Consider the following 16,198-nt stretch of genomic DNA (forward strand, 5'->3'; position numbering starts at 1 on the left):
ATGTTAAATTGCTATATAGAGCACCCCATGGTCAACTTCAAAAATTTTAAAGGCGCATATTTTTTCAATAAAACAAATGCCAGTGTGGGTCACAGTTGTATGCACATTATATTCTAAAAACAAACATACTATTTCTGGCCTGTAAATTATTTTTATACAATATGGCCCGTGTGGTGATTGAGTTAGACAATCCTGGCCTACAACAACCCCCACCGTTATAAACATGATCCACAGTACCTTGAGCAGTTGCAGTGTGCCCTATGCGAGAACTCCACAAAATCCCACACTCCTGTTTTGTCCCCCTCCTCCTCCTCACAGGTACCGTTGGTCAATGTAGCAAACTTCCTCCTGACAAAGAACCAGACAAACAGAGCTCAGCAGACAGACTCCTTCAATAGACCAGTAGTATACGAATCAGTAGGGTGAGGTGACGGGTAGTGTACGTACTTGTTCTGGGCCCGGTTGGTAGTACACTCCTGCCACACGCTCTCCACCACCTGGGCAGCCAGCCTGCGGGGGATCTTGCTGCCGTGGATACCGCTGCTGTTGGAGCTGAAACCATCCACTGTCGAGCAGAGCTTCAACCACCTCTGTGCTGCCTGAGAATCTACAGGGGAAAAGAAAGTAACTTACGTGATAATGCCCGAGAAGCCGGTGTTTGGAAGATATATAGGCACAGGTGTTAGTACCGCGAAGAAGTCGAGGGCCGGCAAACCGTGAGAATATAGTCACCAAACACTGGCTTCGAGGGCATTATCACTTATACAACGGGTTACCAACATATTTAAATAATGATTGACATATTTTCCTTCATAAACATTCTGGGGCCTCCCGAGTGGTGCAGCGGTCTAAGGCACTGATCAGTGCACAAGGCGTCACTACAGATCCGGGTTCGATCCAGGGCTGTCGCAGCCAGCCGCGATCATGAGACAGCTTCGTCCAGGTTAGGGGAGGGTTTGGCCTCCCCTAACCCGAAGCCATGCACACTGTACGGTGTTTCCTCCGACACAAATGGTGCGGGTGGCTTCCAGGTTAAGCGAGCAGTGTCAAGAAGCAGTGCAGCTTGGCTGGGTCATTTTTTTGTAGGACGCATGGCTCTCAACCTTCGCCTCTCGAGTTCGCACGGGAGTTGCAACAACAGGACAAGACTAACTACCAATTGGATATAACGAAATTGGGGAGAAAGTGGGGGGGAGTAGCAAAAAAACAAACAAAAAAAGCCCCTTTGTTTTGATGTATTTAGTCATACTATTTCATCTTTCCACAAGATGTAGTCCTGACACAAATCTAGGCTTGCTACCCAAGCCGGCGGGTCATTCGTTCTATCGGTTCGGTTGCCAGAGACATAACCCAGTCGTTAAGTATTTTTGTTCTAAATCTATGGACGCGACTCGGGCGTTCGTTCTAAATGTTCCGTTGCTATTATAACAGTATAGCTTCCGTCCCTCTCTTCGCCCCAACCTGCGCTCAAACCAGGGACCCTCCGCACACATCAACTGCCTCCTACGAAGCATCGTTACCCATTGCTCCACAAAAGCCGCAGCCCTTGTAGAGCAAGGGGAACAACTACTTCAAGGTCTCAGAGCGAGTGACGTCACCGATTGAAACGCTATTAGCGCGCACCCCGCTAACTAGCTAGCCATTTCACATCGATTACACCATGATGGCTGGCAACGTTCTTATCCCTTGCTTGCTAGCCAGCCAACTTCAACTAACAGTCACATCAAACAGTTTTTTGGGGGATACATTCATAACAATGAGCTAATGATGCGATTTCACCTGGCATTGGCTCTCTCGCCAGGCCACTGTTGAGAAGAGATAGCCAACTACACAGCGAACACAATCACTTCAAACTGAAGCAGGAATGACAACAAACTAGCTGCATTATGTATTTTTCGATTGACATATCTTTGTGTGTATATAACACATATACATAAACACACAAATTATGCTGATTCATGATTTCGACTGACTGAGAAAAGCTGCCAATATGTCTGTCTAGTCCCAACTCCAGAAACGCTCATTACTATGGGACAGCAGGTGTTCGAATTTCAATATTGAAACAATGTTGCAAATGTCAGAGATAGACAGCAAGGTTAATACAAATCTCCGCAGTTGAAAACCAAATGTTAGTCTAAAAGAAATGGGAGATAATGTCTAGATGGTTTTTAGTGTAGATCTAGTATATAAATTGTCTGGCTGGGCTGATGAGACTGGATTGCACAGTCAGATGGAACAGAGTAAATAGGCATTTCAACGTCATAGATTTAGACAGCGGTAACTTGTGGAATAGACACCGGCTGAAATGCGGTTTTTACCAAATCAGCATCCAGGATTAGGCCTACCCGTAGTATAAATTAATATAATACTCAGTATTAGTGTACACTACTCACTTATCAAAATAATCAGTTAGCCATTGTGCTTCTACATCTGCATTGCTTGCTCTTGGGGGTTTTAGGTGGAGTATCTGTATAAGCACTTTGTGACAAGTGTTGAAATTTGATTGATTGAACGCATCAATGTTAAATAATTCAAAAGATGGACACTGAACCCAGACAGCTACACTTGCAGAGTTTGTGGTCCTAATAGACTAATTAGTAAAATGGTAAGGCTACCTGTTTGGGCCTCCTCCGGTGATGTGGGAGGGGTAAGGGTGACAGAGGACATGGCAGGGTCTCTGTGGGCCCCCTGGCCCTCACACAGGACGGGTGAGGGGTTGGCTGATCCCTGTGGGGCCAGGGCAGGTAGGTCTGACTGGGGAACCAGTACTAGACAGGCAGGGTACACCATCCTCACTCCAGCTGGAACAGATCAGCATAACACATTTAGTCAGTGAGTCTCCATCAGAAAAACACACAACTGCAATACCACATACTAACCATTAGAATAACATCCACACTGGACAACACACAACTGTAGCAACAACCCCCATCTTACCAACAAGGACCTCCACGGCTGCTAGTGAGTCGTCCTCCCAGTCTGCATCCTCCATCTTGTCCTCGGGGCGGTCCTTGGCGCTGGGGCTAATGGGATAGAACTGCCTCCACTCCTCAATAAGTTTCTGGGTGGGGTGGTCAGACATCTTGAAGGACTGGCCCGTGACCGTCCCGTTCAGACCGTATGGACTCAAGATGACTGTGGAAGGGAGAGAGGGGACATGAAGTGTGAGGTCAGCACAGGTCAGAATAGAGTCTTGACTAGAGATAATTAATTTATGACAGCAGAGAGCAAGACTATGCTTTAATTATAAATACTACTGCATTGCCTTTGACATAAAAAACCTATGGACATTCTAGTATCTAACCAATGGCAGGTAGATCAACTGTTGTCTCAATAGGATATGGCTGGGTGACCAGGATATAGCTGGGTGACCAGGCCATGACTGGTTAGACCCACCTTGCAGGGGGCTGGCATTTTGTTGTGCCAGGCTCAGATGTTCTTCACCTAGCCTCTGAACAGGCTGGTGCTGGGCAATCTCCACGCTGGTGCACACGTTACTGTCCCCATGCAGGAAAAAGGTGAACGCACACGACAAGTGCTCACTGCAGAGGGGATGGAAAAACAGTCATTCTCAGATCAATCTGGAAATACACTGCTCAAAAAAATAAAGGGAACACTTAAACAACACAATGTAACTCCAAGTCAATCACACTTCTGTGAAATCAAACTGTCCACTTAGGAAGCAACACTGATTGACAATAAATTTCACATGCTGTTGTGCAAATGGAATAGACAAAAGGTGGAAATTATAGGCAATTAGCAAGACACCCCCAATAAAGGAGTGATTCTGCAGGTGGTGACCACAGACCACTTCTCAGTTCCTATGCTTCCTGGCTGATGTTTTGGTCTCTTTTGAATGCTGGCGGTGCTCTCACTCTAGTGGTAGCATGAGACGGAGTCTACAACCCACACAAGTGGCTCAGGTAGTGCAGCTCATCCAGGATGGCACATCAATGCGAGCTGTGGCAAGAAGGTTTGCTGTGTCTGTCAGCGTAGTGTCCAGAGCATGGAGGCGCTACCAGGAGACAGGCCAGTACATCAGGAGACGTGGAGGAGGCCGTAGGAGGGCAACAACCCAGCAGCAGGACCGCTACCTCTGCCTTTATGCAAGGAGGAGCACTGCCAGAGCCCTGCAAAATGACCTCCAGCAGGCCACAAATGTGCATGTGTCTGCTCAAACGGTCAGAAACAGACTCCATGAGGGTGGTATGAGGGCCCGACGTCCACAGGTGGGGGTTGTGCTTACAGCCCAACACCGTGCAGGACGTTTGGCATTTGCCAGAGAACACCAATATTGGCAAATTCGCCACTGGCGCCCTGTGCTCTTCACAGATGAAAGCGGGTTCACACTGAGCACATGTGACAGACGTGACAGAGTCTGGAGACGCCGTGGAGAACGTTCTGCTGCCTGCAACATCCTCCAGCATGACCGGTTTGGCGATGGGTCAGTCATGGTGTGGGGTGGCATTTCTTTGTGGGGCCGCACAGCCCTCCATGTGCTCGCCAGAGGTAGCCTGACTGCCATTAGGTACCGAGATGAGATCCTCAGACCCCTTGTGAGACCATATGCTGACACATGCACATTTGTGGCCTGCTGGAGGTCATTTTGCAGGGCTCTGGCAGTGCACCTCCTTGCACAAAGGCGGAGGTAGCGGTCCTGCTGCTGGGTTGTTGCCCTCCTACGGCCTCCTCCACGTCTCCTGATGTACTGGCCTGTCTCCTGGTAGCGCCTCCATGCTCTGGACACTACGCTGACAGACACAGCAAACCTTTTTGCCACAGCTCGCATTGATGTGCCATCCTGGATGAACTGCACTACCTGAGCCACTTGTGTGGGTTGTAGACTCCGTCTCATGCTACCACTAGAGTGAGAGCACCGCCAGCATTCAAAAGTGACCAAAACATCAGCCAGGAAGCATAGGAACTGAGAAGTGGTCTGTGGTCACCACCTGCAGAATCACTCCTTTTTTGGGGGTGTCTTGCTAATTGCCTATAATTTCCACCTTTTGTCTATTCCATTTGCACAACAGCATGTGGAATGTATTGTCAATCAGTGTTGCTTCCTAAGTGGACAGTTTGATTTCACAGAAGTGTGATTGACTTGGAGTTACATTGTGTTGTTTAAGTGTTCCCTTTATTTTTTTGAGCAGTGTATAATGGTCGGTACGATATTCCTTAGAGAAGCAATCAGAGTGAAACATCAAAAGATTCAATGTCTTATGAGATACAGAAAAATAACAGAAAGCTAAATAATTTATTGTCAATTGGATTAACTGGTACCAGGACAAATGACAGGTTACATAAATGCAAAAGAATGTGCAATTAAACGGGGTTAAACAGTGAGGTGACAGGATACTACAGCCAAATTAAAACTACATCAAACAAATCTACAGTCCTATGAGGATGTTAGCAGGGCTGGGGCTTGAAATTAAAAGGTAAACAAAGCTCTGCTGCTGTATGCTGAGTAAAGTCCCATATTCATGATTTCTTGACAGACCAAGCCAGTCAAGATAGACTGGTTTATTACAAATCCGTGCATTCTTCCCTTCTCCCTGACTGAGGCTCACTCATGTTATACGTGCACTGAACAGCTAACAGTAAGTAGTGATAAAAAACAAAAACTATTCCCATTTGTTTTTCCTCAATCGAAAAGGAGCTTAGGTGGTGGGTGTGGCAGGGGGTATGGCAATGGGCTTGGTCGGCGCTGAAATTCTCTACACAATTTCCTGCAATTCTACCATTTTCTCCATGGAGCGATGATCATTTTTTGAAGTTTAAAAGCTAATTTCGTGCTATACTACATATTCTGCAATGGAGCGAAGAGAAAATGTTATAGTTTTAAAGCTAATTTACTGCAGTTATATGCATTTTGCTATGGCTAACGCGATGTTCTTATGCTCAAAACAAAATCAATACTGCTAAATTCATTGTTTTTGGAATGATTAATTCTCCCTGATTGACAAGCTTTTATTTTGGTGATTGTAGTACTCAAAGCTTATTATAAAAAATATATATATACACAGCGCTTTGTAAAGTATTCTGACCCTTGAAGGTCCCCAAGAACACAGTGGCCTCCATTCTTAAATGGAAGACGTTTGGAACCACCAAGACTCTTCGAAGAGCTGGCCGCCCAGCCAAACTGAGCAATCGGGGGAGAAGGGCCTTGGTCGGAGAGGTGACCAACAACCCGATGTTCACTCTGACAGAGCTCCAGAGTTCCTCTGTGGAGATGGGAGAAACTTCCAGAAAGACAAACATCTCTGCAGCACCCCACCAATCCGGCCTTTATGGTAAAGTGACCAGGCGGAAGCCACTCCTCAGTAAAAGGCACATGACAGCCCACTTGGAGTTTGCCACAAGGCACCTAAAGACTCTCAGACCATGAGAACCAAGATTGAACTCCTTGGCCTGAATGCCAAGCGTCACGTCTGGAGGAAAACTGGCACCATCCCTATGGTGAAGCATGGCGGCAGCATCATTCTGTGGGAATGTTTTTCAGCGGCAGGGACTGGAATACTAGTCAGGATCGAGTGAAAGATGAACGGATCCAAGTTCAGAGAGATCCTCAATGTAAACCTGCTCCAGAGCGCTCAGGACCTCAGACTATGGTGAAGGTTCACCTTCCAAGCACATAGCCAAGACAACGCAGGAGTGGCTTCGGGACAAGTCTCAATGTCCTTGAGTGGGCCTGCCAGAGCCCAGACTTGAACCCGATCGAACATCTCTGGAGAGACCTGAAAATAGCTGTGCAGCAACGCTCCCCATCCAACCAGACAGAGCTTGAGAGGATCTGCAGAGAAGAATGGAAGAAACTCCCCAAATACAGGTGTGCCAAGCTTGTAGTGTCATACCCAAGAAGATTCTAGGCTGTAATCGCTGCCAACGGTGCTTCAACAAAGTACTGAGTAAAGGGTCTGAATACTTATGTAAATGTTTTTTATTATTGTTATTAAATTAGCGAAAATGTCTAAAAACCTGTTTTTAATTTGTCATTATGGGGTAGTGTGTAGATTGAAGAGGAATTGCTTTTATTTAATCAATTTTAGAATAAGGCTGTAACCAAACAAAATGTTGAACAAGTCAAGGAGTCTGAATACTTTCCGAAGGCACTGTAGGTCTATTATCTTTCTACATACCTTCTCTCTGTTTTTAGTTGCTTAAGTATACACAAAGCGGTTTTCATCTAAAAATGTAGTTAATCTACTTTGGACATAGGCAGCCCGTCAAGGATTACAACGGTAGAAATCTTTCCAGTCAAGTCATTAAACAAACCTTGATTTGCTATAAGGTTGAATCAAAGATGGGAATGTTGGCACGAGAAGGCACCTGACAGGGTTACCATTTTCAAACAAATCTTTACAATCAAAACTTTTACAGTCTGTGTCACATAGATAGCAGCTACATTACTTTGCTGAAAGGATAATAGTCTCAACATACCAGAAATACACAAGTCACATATAAACTGAAGACTATATGACAGGGTATTGGTCTGTTCCTAGAGCGACAGGACCATGTCTGCACCACAGAAAAAGCTCATTGTCCATGAATGGGTCAGAGGATGGGTGTGAGGGTTGAGAGAAAAGGAGAGCAGGGAAGGGAGTGAGGACCAGAGTGGCAACAACATTCCTCACATATTTGTTGTGCACTTTATGTCATTAAAATCTACCTCCAGGTGCCAATGCCTGCTTACTGTGAGGAAAATTATCAGTGAGGCCTGAGCCCTGGCCTTCAACCAGCATGGACAAGACAGAAGATTATTTTAGTTTCAGTTAAAAGTGATCCTCCAAAACACCAACATTCCTTAAATAGGCCTAGTTAAAAATAGACTATTATGGAATTTAAATGTTAAACAACAAGGCTTTATTTCCTCACGAGTGCTGCACAGCCAAGCGGCTAAACATACCAAAACAGTTCCTGTTGACATGGTTAGTGTAAAACCACAGTGCAGACTCAGCATGTTCCAAAGACAGCCCTGTTTACCAGACAGAGAGTACAGGCGACAGTGAGACCGCTGGATCTCACTCACACCCCCACCCACTCTCATTTTCACCAAGTCCAAGCAGGCACTGCTTCAACACCCACTTGTAGACGTCTTAATCCAGAACATTGGAGGCCAAGGGGCCAATTCTCAAACACTTCACACCTGTAAACACATCGTGACACCTTAACCCCCCAGTGAACATGCATTGCAATCACCTCAATTCTATCTCATTCTACCGTGTGTGTGGGGTGGGGGCTCTGAAATTAACAGAGCAAAACGGAAATGCTTGAATTACTTGGACAGGCAAAACAGACAGGGCTCAAATTAGCTCCTCAAGACACTCCAGGATTCCCCCAGGCCCCATTCAAGTGCAGGGGGAAGCCAAAACTGTGATGTCATTCCCCTTAAAGAACCATTCGGGCACACATTTTTTTCTCGAGGCAAGCCTAAGTCAGTAGCCGAAGTCTATGCCCCTTCATCTGCGATTAGTCAAGAGTAGCGATTCTTCAATAATTTATGTTACCATTCAAGGAGAGACTACTCATTTTTATGCACATTTTTACATTGACAAATATTGCACCAAACAACTTTGATGTAAAATTGGGTGACCAAAATTATCTCTGCAAAATCGTCAAAATTAATGACGGATTTATTGAGTTCTTAGATTAATTCTGACAATTTTCAATAAGTGTATACTGGCTACGTCGTCTCAAAATGGACAAACAGTACCATTGACGTTTTTCCCCCTAGATTTTCAAGCGAAGGTCTTTAAGGGAGTGTGCGAGCACACCTGTTAGGTTGGCCTAGCCGAACTGAAGCATGCTCACGCATAACAGGGCAAGAATTAATACAGTATGCATGTCTACTCTCAGCAGCAGAACAAAACAATCTGGTGCTTGTTCAGCCTGAGACAGGCATAGATTCCCTAATCTTTCCAAATTAATTTAATGGCAGTATAGTAGTTATTTTGGAAATCAGTCAGATAATCTGTGCAGGCTGACTCACGTGAACAAGTATACATTCACCTGTACTGACAAATACTCTACGGACAACAGGAACAGGAAACTCTAGACATCCAAGTAATCCAGCCGGGCTATTAACAGAAAAGAATACCGAAGCGGACATGAACTAAACATATGCTACCTTTGAAGAGCAAAGTGTCCTAGGTCGATTTCAATGAATCCATCTATACAATTTACCTCAGGGTTTGTTTCAAGAATAAATCATAAGGGACAAAAGTGTCAGATAGTGAGTAAATGACAAAGTGTCTACATTTCTATGGCCTGTGTTAGAAAGCATATGCCCAAACATCAAGAGGAAAACTATCACACTAAGAAACGGCTGAATTTCACACTAGACACCAATGCATGTCATTAACAACTTTGATTGGCATCCACTCAATTTACTGTAGGCCTACATTTGTATCCAACCAATTTACTTGGCAGACATTTTAATCCAGTGCAATGCATTTCTAAAATCAATAAGGAAGTACACTGATCAGGATGACTAGTTGACCTGCTGTATACATTTACTAGAAACAGTCAACAGAGCACTCTGCAATACTGATGAAGACATCAATGCACTGGTTACAGAAGAGGGTTATTAAGGGGACTCTAACCTCTTATTGATGGGCTTCTCATCCTTCTCGTAGGGCTTGACAAACCACTTGCCAATACGGACAAAGCTGCGGTTCATGAGGCAACGCTCCAACAGGTTATGGACAGCTTTGAACAGGAGTGTGCGGCACTCATAGGACAAGCCACTCTCCCACTCGCCGTCCTCCTCACCTGAGCCAGGAAGAGAGAAAAGACAGTCAGATTCCTGCTGAATGTTCCATCAACATCACAACTGTAAACAAGAACTCAAGAATTGGTGGTGTCACTTTTTGCCATGGGTTCAAACACTTCAGATAAAGATAGGATGGGAATGTTTGACCATCTGCCAATGTTTACAATAAAACTCAACACATTATGCAACCATGTACATAATATGTTAAAGGGAACTCCACTCAAAAACAAGTCAAGCGGTCTCGCCTTCAAGATATTTGACATTCAAGAACCAAAGTGTCACCACCCACATCATGAAGATATATATTTTTTTGCTTTGTCAGTGGCAAGGCCTATAAGATCTAGCCACCAGGCAGCCCCTTAGCTCCCTACAGGGTAAAGCTAACTACTTTAAAAGGAGCTGCGACCACAATGAAAAAGCTGATGGGAGATATAATTTATGCGTTCATATGATTGGTATCGTGATGTGCAAACCCACTCCCAACAACAGGCAGAACTCAAAACTGTAGGCCCAACATGTAAACTACTTGCATCTTTTGTTAATGAAAGATGCAGGCAGTCATTGAAGTGTGTCAGCCTGTGGACTACTGTGGGTCCTCAACTGAGCAGTGTCTCTCCCCATTTGCATGACACTTGCAGCCCCTCTCCCAAGTATCAACTGAGAGTTCATCCTAACTCCAATGCCATGTGAGCAACAAGCAACCCTTCCTGTGGCAGAGGCTAGCCCTTACTTGACAGCTCGTGGTGGATGAGCTCGGCGAAGCTGGGGTCATCCCCCCACCAGAAGAGCCAGAGCTCGCGGCGACCCGGGGTGTGGTGCCTTCGCCACACGCTTAGCACATCGGCCGCCAGGCACCGACTGAAGCTGCACAGGATGGGGTCCTCCTCCGTCACGGGGAACAGGATGGGCGAGGAAGTGGGCCCCTGCCACACAAAACGTCGCCATTTTATCCCAGTCAGGTCAGCCTGGGGGACAGGGTGAGAAAAGAGAGCTGAGACAGAGGCCCAATCCAAAAAATGAACACTACACCATGTGCACTTGTAGAGATTTGAGAGGATTTGACAGGTGCAAAGAATATGGTACTAGCTCCACCTTGCCATCTGATAGGCTAGGTGGAAGTTTCACCATATTGCTTATACCAACCAAATCCTTTCAGATCTCCAAAAGTGCATAGGGTCCATTTGGGATTGGCCCAGAAAGGCTTCAAGCCCGCTGAATGCAAAGCAGTGCAGTAGTAGCCTGACAACTTTAACAGCTGCACTATCCAATCAATGTGAAGCACCTCCAAATACAAAATGTAAAGGAATGCACCTGTTCCTTCTGTGCAACCTAACCTTCCAACTCATTAGTCTTCAAAGGGTGGGAAATCCCTTTCTATCAAAGTAATTAGTGCCAATGGATATTACCTGGAATACCTTTGAATGCTATGCAACACATTTGCCAGAAAAATAATATAGTACCAATTCAAAATATGACAAGATATTTCTTATATCCTAGTTTCAATAAAATATACAGTTTCAGAATCACTAAAACTATTTGTTGTTTTTGTCACAATGCGTTAATGCGTTGCTTTATCTTGGCCAGGCTGCAGTTGTAAATTAGAACTTGTTCTCAACTGTCCAACCTGGTTAAATAAAGGTGAAATAAAAAAATAAAAAATAACTAGTAGCCTATAGTTCATATTATGTACACTTATCTGGGTACCCTGCTTAAAGTTCTATCCATAGGGGAGTACCACATAATACTACAATGAGGAAGTGTGCAACTCAGTAGATTCTTGAGTTGTAGTTGACAGCATTGGCAATAGGAATGCTCACTGAAGAAAACAATACTGTAGACATAATCATAGGCTGACTCATGATATTGTTGGCCTAAAAAGTTAGCCATAACTAGCTAGCTACCTAGCCAAGCATCAAGTTGTAAACAAACAAGGAACACCATGACTAGTTACTAACTAGTTGGATATATGCAATTGCAGTCAAAATACATTGCTAATGGTGCTGATGTGAAGAATAATAAACAAATCTCACAATGACAGACATCACAAAACAAACTGAACCTAGCAAGCCAGTTAGCCAACATTAGCTAAATTAGCTAGCTAGTGAGCGACATGATATAGGTAACTAAGTATTTTTGTAGTTGAATCTGGTGAACTTCAATTGCTATAAACTAACATGTCAACCAATACTAATGTTAGCTAGCTAACGTTAGCGCACTTGCAAAATTGCATTAGCCAGCAATCTAGAACAGGCCTTGACGCCTCCACAGTCAGCTGTAGTCAAGCGGTTTAGCTTGCTGACTGGCTAGCCAAAATGGCTTTCTGGCCTCAGTTTGAGCTAGCTAACGTTAGCATGCTAATAGCGAGTTTAATCACTTACCAGGCAAAATAGGTTGGAGTGGCAGTCCTCCAAACTGGCCCCGTTTGGTACAAAACATGAACTCATCCTCACAGAGTGGTTGAACAATCCATCGTCTCAGTTACAGAGAAGAGCAATATTCAGCTAAGTTTTAAGCTATTTAATCTGGATAGAGTATTTCGTCAAATACCCCATAAAACTAAGATGCTAACTGGCTAGTTATTTATACAACCGGTTGATGATGGCTAGCCACTACGCTAGCTAAACAATATCGCTGTCTTGATAGCCAGCTAACACAACTAGTTAGCTTTCTACGCTAACAAATTCATCAACCCCACTTCGAGTCCGTTTTCTTACTTTACTACACAATACGTTTAATAAAATATATACACGAACCATACCACAACCTCACCATAAAGTAATCTACTAGTAATCTTAAACAATTTCAGAGCAAAGAAACTCTCCCCTCTTGAGTTTCGCTAGCTAACATAGCCAAGTCAGACTAAATAAAAACAGTTAGCTAACACCACCCTTCTATTCCCCATAGTCGCCGGAATCCGATAAAACTATAAAAACTTTCACTCAAATACTGAAATCATGATGTAAATGTCCAGTATGGTTAAGCATTTGCGTTCACTGATTCTCGGGTCCTGCAGGTTTCCATTTGAATTCATGGATTGAATTCTTTAATGGCGGCCAGGAGGACAACTCTGCCTCCCAACTCCCATTGGCCAATGTGTGGTAACGGGAAAAGAGGGGGGGGGGGGGGGGGGGGGGGGGGCTTTTGGAGTTTTCCCTGGCAATTAAAATATATATATATTATATGAAACATTTCTAGGTATACCCTTGTACTGTATACCTAGAAGGGATAGATATATAGATACAATATAAATCTGTTTTTATAAATAACACCTACTACTATCAATAACATACAGTGGCTATTTCTATATCACTTTTGTGTGCATCCTAGATATGGGTGCTGTTGCCTACTAGAATATATGGGAAATATATGGGAAGGTGAGATAAGGAATACCTGGGAGAATGCGATGAGAATGCTGACCTTGAGTTTGTCTGTCCATCAGGGAAACACTAATGCTCTGTGCTTAATGGAAATAGTAAAAACATAACCTCTCATCCTGGCCCAAGGCAGTCCTGAGGCTGCACCTGAACATCGCAGGTAACCCTCAAGACACATAGGTCTCCTGCAAAAAAGCCCAACATGTCACCAAAACTGGGCACATATGTACTAAATGTTTGAATTTGTGAAAGGTTTCTCATGTTATTTTTCAGAAGGTAACATGACATAAGGTAGATTCAAAAGGTAAATAGAGGTTAATGAAGGGGAATCATACCTCAAACATACACATAACTGCATGGGGGAGCTCTGACAGAATTTTGTCTTGATGCGTGAAAAACACTAAAATCGTTCCTATGACTTGAATGGGATTTATGCCACAAATGCTAAAACGTTATCATGGAATCAGTGCCAGGGAAACTAAACAAAAAAAAAAATGAATTGCTCTCATATCTTGTCCATAGACTGCTTACAGGGTAAGAACACCAATGTGCCATTTTGTAGTTTGGATGAACTATCCCTTTACATTTAAGTCATTTATCAGATGCTCTTATCCAGTGGTGTAAAGTACTTAAGTCAAAATACTTTAAAGTGCTACTTAAGTAGTTTTTTGGGGTATCTGTACTTTACTATTTATATTTTGACAACTTTTACTTTTACTTCACTACATTCCTAAAAAGAATATTCTACTTTTTACTCCATACATTTTCCCTGACAACCCAAAGTACTCATTACATTTTGAATGCTTAGCAGGACAGGGAAATTGTGAAATTGACACACTTATCAAGAGAACACGTGGTCATCGCTACTGCCTATGGTCTGGCGGACTCACTAAACACAAATGCATCTTTTGTAAATAATGTCTGAGTGTTGGAGTGTGACCCTGTCTATCTGTACATTTTCTAAACAAGAAAATGGTACTGTCTGCTTTGCTTAATTTGAGGAATTTGAAATGATTTATACTTTTGACACTTAAGTATATTTGAGAAATTACATTTACTTTTGATACCTAAGTATATTTGAGCAATTACATTTACTTTTGATACTTAAGTTTATTTAAAACCAAATAAATACTATTTTAAAGTACTATTTTACTGGGTGACTTTCACTTTTACTTGAGTAACTTTCTATTAGGGTATCTATATTTTTACTCAAGTATGACAATTGGGTACTTTTTCCACTACTGCTCTTATCCAGAGCGACTTACCGCTGCAATTTGGGTTGCTCAAGTGCACAGACAATAGTTTTTCACCTAGTCGGCATGGGAATTCAAATTCCAACCAGAACATCAATACATCCACTTTTCATCTAATAAAATCTCATAAAATCTTAAATACGTTTGAAAAAGCAAAAGATAAAATTGATTCATTTCACAAAATATATGGTTCATTATGAGTCTCAAATAAAAAGTGTCTATCACTGTTTTTATCTGGCAAAATCCAAACAAGTGCACCGTGTCATGCAGTACCACTTATCACCATGTGGCAGTAGCACCAGTAAGATACATTTATTTTTACGGAAATTGGCAGCAGCCACCCCGTCTGACTCTCAGACTGGCTACTGCTGGTTTAGAGGGGTTTAGTAGCATAGAAGACATCCTCTTCCACAGCGAAGAGGACGTCAAATAATTCATACATGAGGTTGTTGACACTGGCAAATATTATTCAAGGAGAGCTGGTACAACAGGCTGGAATGCTGAGTTACTTGAACTGGCCATATTTACTTTATGCCAAGGTTGGCCACGCAGCAAAATTTAATCTAGGCAGTATACAAACCAGATGAGGTTTAACACTTTTTAAAGTCTACACTACCGGTCAAAAGTTTTAGAACAAATACTCATTCAAGTAAAAAAAAAAAAGGGTATACTGAAGATAGCCCTATTTGGTAAAAGACCAAGTCCATATTATGGCAAGAACAGCTCAAATAAGCAAAGAGAAATGACAGTCCATCATTACTTTAAGACATGAAAGTCAGTCAATATGGAGCATTACAAGAACTGAAAGTTTCTTTAAGTGCAGTCTCAAAAACCATCAAGCGCTATGATGAAACTGGCTCTCATGTGGACCGCCACAGGAATGGAAGACCCAGAGTTACCTCTGCTCCAGAGGATAAGTTCATTAGAGTTACCAGCCTCAGAAATTGCAGCCTAAATAAATGCTTCAGAGTTCAAGTACCAGACATCTCAACATCAACTGTTCAGAGAAGACTGTGTGAATCAGGCCTTCATGGTCAAATTGCTGCAAAGAAACCACTACTAAAGGACACCAATAACAAGAAGAGACGTACTTGGGCCAAGAAACACGAGCAATGGACATTAAACTGGTGGAAATTTGTCCTTTGGTCTGGAGTCCAAACTTGAGATTTTTGGTTCCAGCCGCCATGTCTTTGTGAGACAAGGTGTGGGTGAACAGATGACCTCTGCATGTGTATTTCCCACCGTAAAGCATGGAGGAGGTGGTGTTACAGTGTGGGGGAGCTTTGTTGGTGACACTGTCAATGATTTCTTTAGAATTCAAGGCACACTTAACCAGCATGGCTACCAGAGCATTCTGCAGCGATTACGCCATCCCATCTGGTTCGGGCTTAGTGGGACGATCATTTGTTTTTCAACAGGACAATGACCCAACACACCTCCAGGCTGTGTAAGGGCTATTTTACCAAGGAGAGTGATGGAGTGCTTCATCAGATGACCTGGCCTCCACAATCACCCGACCTCAACCAAATTTAGATGGTTTGGGATGTGTCGGACCGCAGAGTGAAGGAAAAGCAGCCAACAAGTGCTCAGCATGTGGGAATTCCTTCAAGACAGTTGGAAAAGCATTCCAGGTGAAGCTGGTTAACAGAATGCCAAGAGTATGCAAAGCTATCAAGGTAAAGGGTGGCTACTTTGAAGAATCTAAAATAGTTAGATTTGTTTAACACTTTCTTGGTTACTACATGATTCCATGTGTTATTTCATAGTTTATGTCTTCACTATTATTCTACAAAGTAGAAAAT

General features: G+C 43.3%; 1 protein-coding gene across 1 annotated transcript in view; it reads right to left on the minus strand.

The window, feature by feature from the left end:
* The window catches only part of LOC120028278 (mediator of RNA polymerase II transcription subunit 13-like), a 32,279-nt gene extending 19,471 nt beyond the window's left edge, over positions 1 to 12,808 (minus strand). The window contains exons 1-8 of the mRNA XM_038973456.1: positions 12,148 to 12,808; positions 10,500 to 10,734; positions 9,600 to 9,768; positions 3,397 to 3,542; positions 2,938 to 3,135; positions 2,616 to 2,801; positions 448 to 607; positions 238 to 348 (exon numbers count right to left, since the gene is read on the minus strand). Coding sequence (XP_038829384.1) covers positions 238 to 348; positions 448 to 607; positions 2,616 to 2,801; positions 2,938 to 3,135; positions 3,397 to 3,542; positions 9,600 to 9,768; positions 10,500 to 10,734; positions 12,148 to 12,213 — 1,271 coding nt within the window. The 5' untranslated portion in view covers positions 12,214 to 12,808. The remainder of the gene's footprint in view (positions 1 to 237; positions 349 to 447; positions 608 to 2,615; positions 2,802 to 2,937; positions 3,136 to 3,396; positions 3,543 to 9,599; positions 9,769 to 10,499; positions 10,735 to 12,147) is intronic.
* Positions 12,809 to 16,198: the final 3,390 nt, after the last annotated feature.

The sequence above is a fragment of the Salvelinus namaycush genome, chromosome 34 (assembly GCF_016432855.1).
Source record: "Salvelinus namaycush isolate Seneca chromosome 34, SaNama_1.0, whole genome shotgun sequence".
NCBI lineage: Eukaryota > Metazoa > Chordata > Actinopteri > Salmoniformes > Salmonidae > Salvelinus > Salvelinus namaycush.